The sequence below is a fragment of the Verticillium alfalfae genome, genomic scaffold, assembly GCF_000150825.1.
Source record: "Verticillium alfalfae VaMs.102 supercont1.2 genomic scaffold, whole genome shotgun sequence".
Lineage (NCBI taxonomy): Eukaryota > Fungi > Ascomycota > Sordariomycetes > Glomerellales > Plectosphaerellaceae > Verticillium > Verticillium alfalfae.
The window spans coordinates 2469447-2480285 of NW_003315037.1; the positions used below are offsets into that span (position 1 = coordinate 2469447).

Consider the following 10839-nt stretch of genomic DNA (forward strand, 5'->3'; position numbering starts at 1 on the left):
ATTCTCTGGCCTTCGGTATTCCGTGATATGAAACTTGGGCATCTTCTGCCTGATACAGGGGACGTCGCACGTTTGCCCAGGCGGGCCTTTAACCCCTGCTCAGTATCGCAAGTTGGGAGCTATGGCGTTTTCAGGGTCCTTGTGAGCCCCTTCGCTCGAAATAGCATGGTGCGGTCCCGATTGGCTGGTTCTTCAGCGCGGGGAGAAGCAGTGGTTCAAAAACGATCGACCAGTGGATGGTGCGATTGATTGACATGCATCATTGTTGGGCTCACATGTTCCGGCTTCATCGACCGGACTGATACCCCTGGGGCAAGGCCAAGTCGGAGGTTGGGTTCGTGGTACATCGATAGAAGGATCGTAGACTAGTGGGTCGTGACCGTACCAGCTGATAAGCGCCGCGAGGAATGTGTCTTCTCGGATGGGTTGTCTCCGTGGCCAGGTGCAAAAGTGTATAAGAGTGTCGAGCACATTCCGGGAATCTCGAGTCCGTCGCCCAGTCGGACAAAGTTAGGTGCGATTGGGGGCACATGACCGGTCTCCGTCCTATACTTGCAGCCCCTCGCGTACTATCGACGCAAGAGAATGGCTAAAGACTGCGACGGAGCCAGCTCTGGATTGGTGACACATTTAATACGATTCACTATAGGGCAGGACAGCTCATGGAACCTTGAACCAACTTACAAAACACAACTATCATAGTCATGCGACACGGCCGCTCAGTACAGCCGTAAGAGGCTGACATGGTACTAGGTAACCCTGAGGCACTCTTTCAGCCGCTTCCTGTCGGATCTCGGCGCCGATGATCGATTGGTAGAGTCCAGTAACTAGACCTCTTGCTCCCGATGAATAAGCTGCCAACTGATGCTGTGTGATACGACCGCACTAGGATCAGCTTGACACCTTGCTGGCCGCACGGAGAAGAAGTGCGAGCCCAAAAGGGTTCGCATCGAAGCACGACAAGACAACGGTGATGTAAGGTCGATTGTCAAGACATGCTGAGCTAACCTTGGAGATGCGACTGGTGAAGTTCGCTTCATCCGACGCATCTCGTCGCGGGCTGGGCGAGACCTTGCGGCGCATGCAAGCCTCGGATATGCGATGCGGAAGCCCGGTTGCCGCAGCTGATTTTGGCCTGAACATGAATTGACAGATGTCGCCAAGTTCAAAGCTAGTATGCGCCGTGCTGCGATGTGCGGTGCAGTCATATAACGGCTCATCGGACGGGCAGAATCTAACAGCCAAGGGCTCATGGTTGAGGCAGATCTCGAATGCAAGCGCGGCTCAGTCTGATGTAGGATGAAATCCGTCCGAAGGAGCGATGACGCTCCAACAGTCGCTTCCAGCCATCGTGGGGTCAAGGCGACAGGGGGGCGCACCTGAGTAAGGTCGCGTTCTCCCACTGTAGTACCCAACCTTGTCTTTGGTGTTGCTTGCGCCCCCCTGGAGGCTTGTCGGCGAGCGGTTGGGGATGATGGATGAAAGATGCGGACCGGGACCGAGTTGATTGGACGTGATTGAAGTTCAGATGACGATTCGGGGCTATGGGGCTGACGCTGGATACTTCGAACCCAGTGTCATCAATGCCAAGGGAGCATGCAGAGAAGGACGAGGACTCAGCTTAATCGTCAGCCCTACTGCCACTGCCACCCAACTAATTGTTCACCGGTGCCCGCCCGATGCAGTTGCGGTCTGACTGCGGATGCTGTGTCATGTTGGGTTGTTGCATGCACATGCTGTAGCGACATGATTCTGCTCGATTGAAAGGCAGAGGTTAACTATTGTCACAGTAAGGTGGCTTGCCAGTCGAGACCCCAGTGGTTCAACAGGGCGTTGAAGCAAGGGGAAAGCTTGGTAGTGTCGGGGAGCTGATTGGCGCTGTCTGGAACAAACGGCCCCAGGGGCGTTGTTTGGGGCTCAGGAAATTCGACCGTGGTCGGTGGTTCGGGAGTTCCATATTGAGGAGAGGTAGATTGGCAATCTAGTGCTGGCGAGGACAGCGAGAGAGCTGCGGCGAAGGGGAAGGGGATTGGAAGGGGGAAGACGTCGTATCCTGTCCTGCCGCGAATTGCCGTTTCGGGATGATGTGAAGCGAGGGAAATGATACGAATGTCCATGTAACGCCGATGTCCACTCACGCATTCAATCACGCATCCTCTTTTTGCAGTTTCGACGAGGTGGTTCAGGGTCGGCTGCTGGATTTGTGATAAGTCGTGACATCTGGAGGAGCAGGAGAAGTGATATTGTCGGGTGACGGAAAGCTATGAGCCACATTCCTCAGGTTGGTGGCAGGTACCTCTCTCTGGTGTATGGGCATCATCGTCCATTGCAGTTACCGTCCTCTCATCATTCGCCCCCCTCCTTCCATATCATTGCCTACCTGTCATGTTGAAAGGCAATTGCGGACGGACCTCCAGGCCAGCCTTCGAGAAGGACCTAGCTCATCCGCACGGCCCAGAAATCCAATTCTGGCAGCCGATTCAGCACAAACGGCCCCGGTCGGTCACTGTCCGTGCACTGTGTGATGCACTCCGGGTCTTGCTACTGTGCCCTGGACTAGCAGGTGCAGGTGAATGGATGGTATTGAACGCCCCGACCCCACCATCCCACTTGTCACTGACCGAATGACTGTCCGCTGCACCAGGCTAGGAAGTATGCTGCATCATTGCCCTTGTGCTTTTCCATTCAGGGCAGGCACCACCCACTAGAATTATCGTGCTGTACTCCACCAGAAGCTGCTGGTGCTTATGCTACCGCCTGCCGCCGCCGCCGCCGCCGCCCTGAGCGCTGGAGGTTGCCTGTCCACTAAGTGTGCCTACTTTTTTTTTATCGGTAGGCAATCGGAATCGGGATACCAATCGTGATTGCCGCCTGGAGAAAAGAGATGTGGCCGACAATGAGAGAATCACCCAGCCTGGACCTACGACATCATTGGATTGGACTGCAGTACGAGTGTTGGAAAGTGGAAAGGGCCGGCGGGGAGAGACCGCCACCCCCTCCAAATAGAAGATACCTCTGAATGGGAGCTCCCTAAAACAGCCCCCCCCCCGTTACTTCCACTTACCTTGGACCACCAAGTCGTGTTGTGGGCAAACAAGAATTGGATCATGCCAAAGTCGTTTGCTCATGATTTGAATCCTCTTTTTTTTTCCTCCTCAGGGGAGATAGCGTGCGTGACTCGCTGTACAAACAGGCGGCAAGCAGCATTCTTGACAGCATCGATCGACAAGGACATCGCCAGACCTCGTGTCTCTCGTCTATCAGCCTACTTCCCCCCAACCAGCCTACCAACAGTCGGCTTTCTACATTCTGCCTCCACATCGGCCTCCACCTCTTGCATCTACCTGCCTTACCTCAGGCGCTTTCTCCCTCTCATCGCAAAGCACACATGCCGTAGGGTATCGCAGCGTACCTTACCTTACCGTCATACCGCACCGCACCGCACCGAACCTCGCTGCAGCAGCGCTACACAGCAACCCGCCGTGCGAACTGCCTACTCGGTCACCTGCACGTACCGCCGATCCCAGTCAACCACATCCACCCCATCTAGGTACCTAGCAAGCACCTTCTAGAGAGACCTTTGCCCTGCACACCCGTGCGTGGCACACCCCGACCTCGCAGCCACGGCCATACATTTGCAACAAGACTCGAGACCGAGGGGCGAGAAGGAGAGAGAGAGTGTGTGTGTGAGAGAGACAGGCAAAAGGGGTGGCAGCTCCACCGTGCAAATACCGGGTCGGCTCAGACTTTTGGCCCATTCCCTTTGACGACAGTGTCCCTCCTGTCAAGACACTCCGCGGTCCCCTTTCGCCGCCGCGCCCACCCTTGTCCATTTGCTTTTGGGACCAATGTCCCCGATCTAACGATTCTCCACCCGTGCGACCCTTTTACCACCGTGCCTTCCACTCCCGCGCACCTACCAAGCAACGTCAACGACAGACTCTCTCTGGCCCTTCCCCTTCCTTCACTCACTCGATCGACCGACCGACCGACCGACTGACAAACCGACATAACACACCCTCTCCTCTTCTGACCCGAACGATCAACCGACAGTCCGACCACGAGAAGGGGCACAGTCTCGCGCCGTGTACATCATTTGGATTACTTTTCGCGCACACTACTATATACCCCCCTCCCAGCGGCCACATACAACATACTGCGTCCAGGCTTATTTCCCTCTCACGGAAACTCGAGTCCTTCTTCGCTTTGGCACCTATCCTCGCCCCCAAGAAATCGTGGTCTCGCTGCTTGCTGGTCCAGTCGTTTCTACTGCATCTGCCTTTGTTTCGTTCTGGTCGTTCGCTGGTCGGCACTCTCCTCCCCCCTTCGCTCCGTCTGACAACCCTTCACCTCTGTCAAACGACCACCACAACCTCCTACCCCGACAGCGACTCCCCTCAGGGCCATCCACGATCCCTCTGAAGCCTTGACTCCCGGCACTCGCTGTTTCGATCCCGGTTGCCGAACCAGGATCGCTTAATGGCAAGTCAAGCCACTGCAACCGAAGAGACGTATAGTTATTACTCCTCCGCCTCCTGGCATCACCACGCTGCAAACGCCACCGCCCCTGTCTCGGGAACGCCACCCTCGACAGCGAAGCAGAACTCCCAGCTTTCCTGGACCAAGTATCACACAAGTGCCGCAAACCCATACACCGAGTCCTCCGGTGTCCACAACTCACCCACGGCGAGTTTGGCCCTGTGTTCCTCACAGCTCTCTCTACAGCGCAGTCTGCACTACAGCATCTGATTCTCCAGGCGGGGAGGCGGACTGCAGCAACCACAATCGCTTCCTCCCTCCACCGTGGCGACCCCAAGTCAGAGCCAGTCGGCTGGCCGGTCGAGAGCCTCCTCCAAGGTGTCGAACAAGGAGCACCCATCCTCCAAGGGCAACGAGAAAGGCCATGGGAATAAAGCCGCCAACAATAAGGACAAAGGCGACAGAGCTGTCATAGCAGGCAGAGTTTCGCCCACGATGGCTAATCCGAAGCAGAGCCAGCACTCTCAGGGCGAGCACCTGTCCCACCCCTTGCCCGCGCGTCCTCGTGGTGGCCACAAGCATGCAATTCAACCCCACTCGAACTCGGTCCCTTCTACTCCTCAACAACATGCTAGGAACTTCTCTTACGAGTCGAGGGAGCCCTCTCCTACCGCCAACAACAACCACTCACCTCGGTCGGCGTATTCCGAAACCAACAGCGCCCTTCCCTCGTTACGACCGCTTGTCCCTACCATTACATGCAAATTCGAGACGTCATCGTACAATTTTAAGAGGCGAATGCCCTACAACATCGGCAGCGGTGTCTGCGAGAAGGTGGACGCGGCCAAAATCAAGACAAGGTTGACGGAGGAGCACGAGCGAAAGCTGACATCCGACATGCGTGAGCTCTACGACAGGTTACTACCAACGCCGAAAGTCGAAGAAAACCGTCAGAAGTTGGTCGCGAAACTACAGAAGATTTTCAATGACGAGTGGCCTGGGCATGATATCAGAGTGCACCTCTTTGGCTCCTCGGGAAACTTGCTTTGCTCCGACGACTCAGATGGTATGTTGCATGCGGACACTGTATGGACCAGAAGACCTTGACTGGCTAGCTAACGCCTATTCCTTCCTAGTCGACATTTGCATCACGACGACGTGGGCTGAGCTCGAGGGTGTCTGCAAGATAGCTGAGCTGTTGCACAAGAGTAAGCCCGCATCCGTCGTCTCGACACCCCCGTCCATGTGGAGCATCATGCTGACAGTCTCTTCTCAATCAGAGGGCATGGAGAAGGTCGTTTGTATTTCTGCCGCCAAAGTCCCCATCGTCAAGATCTGGGATCCCGAGCTTGGTTTGGCATGTGATATGAACGTCAACAACACATCTGCTTTGGAGAACACTCGGATGGTGCGGACCTATGTTGAAACCGATCCGCGGGTTCGTCCGTTGGCTATGATCATCAAGTATTGGACAAGGAGAAGGATAGTCAACGACGCCGGTAGGTCCCAGCCTTGCTCTTACACGTATTGGTTACCTCTGACTGACGTTGCTCTCCGCAACAGCTTTCGGCAGCACTCTCAGCTCGTACACGTGGATTTGCTTGATCATCGCCTTTCTCCAATTGCGAGATCCCCCAGTCCTGCCGGCGTTGCATCAAAACAAAGCCATGCGGCTTTCCAAGAAAGGAGGACCCGAAAGCACCTTTGCCGACGATATCGATCGTTTGAAGGGCTTTGGTGATAAGAATAAATCGACACTAGGGGAGCTTTTGTTCCAGTTCTTCCGGTACTACGCGCACGAGTTCGACTACGACAAGCATGTCCTCTCGGTGCGACAGGGGAAGAAGCTTGTTCGATCCGAGAAGAAGTGGGCAAATAACCTCTGCGTCGAGGAACCCTTCAATATTGGGCGGAATCTGGGTAACACCGCAGATGAGTACTCATTTCGGGGACTCCATCTAGAACTTCGGAGAGCATTCGATTGCATCGCCGAGGCAAAGCTGGACGAGTGCTGCGAGCAGTACGTGTTTCCGAAGGAAGAGCAGCCACCGCCTTTCATCCGGCCACCAAACGCCCCTCGTCCGGTTATGATTCGGAGTTCGTCGCAGAGCAACCAGTCGGGTCGCGGAGGGCGAGGCAACTATCGCGGAGGGCGCCACTCGAACAATTATCGAAGCGGGAACTCGAGTAGACGAGCATCATCGGGAGTGGCATACGACACCAACACGATGTATATGCCCCAGAATCCGATGACACCGCAAGAGGTTGCTTGGTACCAGCACGCGGCCGCCCAGCAGCTGCAGTACCCGGGCATTGTGAGTAGCAACCCGGTGAGTATGCTTGCACTGGATTCTAATGCGCACCTGCAGCTTTTCAACCAGTCTCAGGTGCTCCAGATGCAAGCTCAAATGGCAGCTCAACTACATGCTCATCAGAGGATGCAGGGCGGCTCATCTACGCCCCAACAGCAGTCTCAGCAGTCTCAGCAGGGCTCATCTGAGCGCTCGAGGACGAATTCGTTTGAGAACCCCCCGCTCAGCGCTCCCCTCGCTGCGTCAGACTGGTACAGCATGTACAACTTGCAACTCCAGGCCTTCTATGGCGCGCCGGCGTACACGTACCCACCCTCGCCGGCAACCACGTCTGCTGCTGGACCAGAGTACAGGAGGCAAAGATCGACGATGGCAGCTGACTCGGGCGCCTCAACGTCGGGAAGCTCGCTTAGATCGCAATCCCAACCAGCATCACGCTCGGCTCCCCAGGGCCAACCAGGCCAACCCTTCTCAGGCTCGGCGCCGCAGTCAAATGGCATTGCGGGCCCACGACTCGCTAACGGCGTCTCTATCCCCAGCTTCACGCCGGAGGATGCAGACTATGATGCGGTGCCTAGACAACCGAACAAAGACTCCCCAGCGTCTGAAGAAGGGACGTACGCTGGGTATTACGTGGCTGACACCTCGAGCCCAAACCAGCGGGCACAGCCCATTTCCAACGGTATTGCCTTTGGTGATCTGGCACATAATGCCCAAGGCCGGCGCAGATTGTCGACCGACCAGATCCCGCAAACATTGCTGGATCGCCGTCTCCGAAGGAAGTCCCGCTCCCCGTCGCCATCGCCCCTGGGTCATGCCAGAGCGTATTCGATTGGCACCCAGGCAGGCCCATCATCTTCTGCTCCGATGACTGTACCAGCCAACCCGAGCAGTGGCAACCGATCAGCCGCTCGGCCTCTGGTGGTCAATGGTACTGGGTCCTCGGCATGGCGGGCAAGCTCGATCCCTTCGCACAGGCAAGGAGCCTCCAATCTGTCTGTCACTGATAATATTGCGCGGGAAGATAATGTCGCACCCTGTCCCGACAACGTCTACAACGTTCCAGGACTCGGCATCAGCACGCAGTATGCACCTGCGGTAGACCTTCCACTCGCGGTCACGGCAGACGTTGCCCGTTCCCAAAGCTTGGTGCCTGAGACACGGACGCCAGTCATTGTGAACGGAAGCACGAATGTGTCAACCTCCTCTGCCGCAGCAGGCATTCCTATTTCTGGTGCTGTTCAGCCCATGGAGGACGCCTCTTTCCGAGACCGCATCAACCTCATGGGATTGACGAATTATCAGACTCAGCAAGCAGCATTCCAGTCTGATGCCGCAAGTGGTGTACCAACCTCGACGACGAGACAAAGGTTAAGCACTAGACAACTCCAGAACGGGGTGATTGCACCGCTTGATCTTGCAGTCCGTGAAGGTCGTAGCAGTGGGCATCCGCTGGCCCTTGACCCACAACATCTCTCTCCTATCAACGAGACAAGATCTCCATCGCCGACTACCGTCCGTAAGCTTGATCACGCGTTCAAGACCGACAACACCAATCTGCCCCGTAGTGGCACCATGGACAGCCTGGCCGAGCCTTTCCGACCTGGACAGGCTCTCACTGAGCAGATGATGTTGTCTGCCAAGGAGCAGAGTCAGCTGCCAGTCACTGGTCAAGGCGCAGCACGAACGTCAGCGGCGCCGTCTGGGCATCCTCTGCAGGTGTCACTCACGCCGAACCAAATTCCACCCTTCAACCCGAAGCTGGGTGATTCTCGCGAGAATGGACACACCCGTGGCGCCAAGAGCGAGAGCCATAGTGCCGATGGTGCGTGGCAGAAGGCCACCAAGAGCCGCAAAAAAGGAGGGGACGGCCGGGTTGCTGCACCCAGTGAACAACCTCCTCGACGCGGAGAGGACAGAAAGGGCGGCTGAGGCGGTTTTGCCCTAGTCCTGTGTCTACACGTTCGGTAGATGCGCTGCCAGATGCAGATCGTTGGCTGGGTTTTGGAAAACAGGAAAGCGCCCAGGGCCGAATCTTGCATGACTGTGCTGCGCCGGCTTTTACGGACTCTAGTTGTCTGTACGCATTTCGCTCGACTCTAGTTGGACATGCGTCTTTAGGATGCCATCTTTCGAGCCCAGTCAAGAACGAGGGATGAGACATGCCTTCGAGGACAGGAGAGGAGTGATGAAGGATGATGAAATCGGCGCCTGTTGTAGGATTGTATGGTCTACGTATAATGAGGCGGACGGGAAGACGCATTGAGGCAATCGGTGTCCTCATGACTAAAATCAGGCGTCAGGTCAATAAGCGAGGACAGTAGAGGTGGAAGACGCCTAGGCAGCAAGGTCTGCCAATTTCACAGCATCCAGTCATGGACCAGGGTCTGCAAGTGGAAATGCCCTCATTCAGGGCGGATAAAGATGGTAATAGACCGTCGGACACAGGACAGCAAATGCTCTTTTTTTTCAACACGCTCCGCCGACCTTTCTTACGCAAGCACCTTGCCTTTCAGAATCACTCAGCGAAAAGAGGTCTCATCCTCATCCAATGTGCGAAGGACGAAATCACTTGTCCCGGTTCTCGCTGGCGATCACAGTATGGAGGTTGCGCCATCAAACAGCTGGCAGTCCTCGCTCGCATGTATCAGAGTATACAGCTCGCGGCCGGCCCCTGAGTGGGTATCTTGGTTGCCCTTTACACCATGGGCAGCGCAAACATCACCAGAGCAGCGTGCGAGTTTGGTCATCGCCTGGACAGGCTTTCTCTCCGTCGTTCCCTTTCAAGCCTAAGGGTTTCTGAGTTTTCGGTGGGCAAAGAAGGTACCCGCATTTCCGTGATGGTACGTTGCACATTGTCACATACGAGGGGGAAGGGGGGAGACGGGAAGATCAGCGAAACCGTACATGCGCGAGGACAATCTTATGGGGCTGGCTGGCTTATTTTCAAAACGGTGTTTTGGTTGTACAGCAAATAGATCAGAAGCTTTAGCGACGAGTCAGCATGTTGAATGGCAAACATTTTGTTTTAAAGGATCTGATAGGGCGCCTGCAGCCTTTCTCCCTTCGCAGTACTGTCATGACTGGATTATCGCTATAGGTACCCGTGCGTAAACTGTTTTCCCAAAAGCATTTGTCACAAAACACTTCCCCAGATATCAAGGGTCGTCAGCCAACGTGTCCCTTCGTCAATTGGATCTGGTCAGGTTTGTTGGTTTCCCGCGCCATGCTTGGTGGCGCGGTACTGACACCCGTCGCCACGAGAAGGCCAACCTCAAGACGAGCGCCCTGCGAAAGAGTCAGCAAAACCAGGAGGGGGGGAACACTTAACCTTGGTTCCAACGCCTGGCCGTTTCGCTCCAAAGTCCCCCTGACCTCTCCGCCGCAGCCCATCAGGAAAAGCCCCGCCAACCTTGTCCCTCTACCACAGAAAGCAGAACGAGCTACAGTCGTCTTCTTAACCCCAAGCTGGCCCCCCATAACAACCCTTCAGATACAACCCTCGACGATGCAGAGGGTAGGACTCCCTTCCCCATAGTAGGGGACGTTTTCATGCGGCTGTCCGCCGCTTTCCAGAACCCAGTGTTGCCTCCGTGGAGGGTAGGACTCCCTTCCCCAAAGTAGGGGACGTTTTCATGCGGTAGACAGCTGCTTTCCAGAGTCCGGTGTTGCCTCTGCGGCCGGGGCTGTGCGACCTGTCGAGCGAGATGAGGTGCCTGAAGACGACAAGGCGACTGTAGCTCGGAGTTCTGCTTCTTGTGAAGGGCGAGAATGGCGTGATGGACTTTTATACCCGGTGGCGAACGCGCCGGCATGTGAGATCTTGGAACACGTCAGTTCGCACTTTTGCTCTCAAAAATAAGCGGGATCACAAGGCTCTCGTTTCCTTACCTCAAAAGACATTGGGCGAAGAAGTGCGGCTAGCGGAAGAAGATGAAGCGGTGTCGTCTACCGCGTGTTCGCACCTTTTTCGCGGGCGCGGGAATCCTGGACGCCTTCGAAACGGCGGTGGTCGTGGCGCTGTCGATGCACCGTCGACTGCTTGTCG

The 10839-nt window shown here is 55.9% G+C and overlaps 1 protein-coding gene across 1 annotated transcript; it reads left to right on the forward strand.

Moving 5' to 3' along the window:
- Positions 1–4974: 4974 nt before the first annotated feature.
- VDBG_02226 (Poly(A) RNA polymerase cid11) lies at positions 4975–8723 on the forward strand (the record flags this gene model as incomplete). The annotated part of the gene is made up of 5 exons (XM_003007992.1): positions 4975–5545; positions 5616–5687; positions 5760–5978; positions 6043–6794; positions 6849–8723. 5 exons carry the CDS (start codon positions 4975–4977, stop codon positions 8721–8723), a joined length of 3489 nt encoding a protein of 1162 aa, XP_003008038.1.
- Between the last annotated feature and the right edge of the window lie 2116 nt (positions 8724–10839).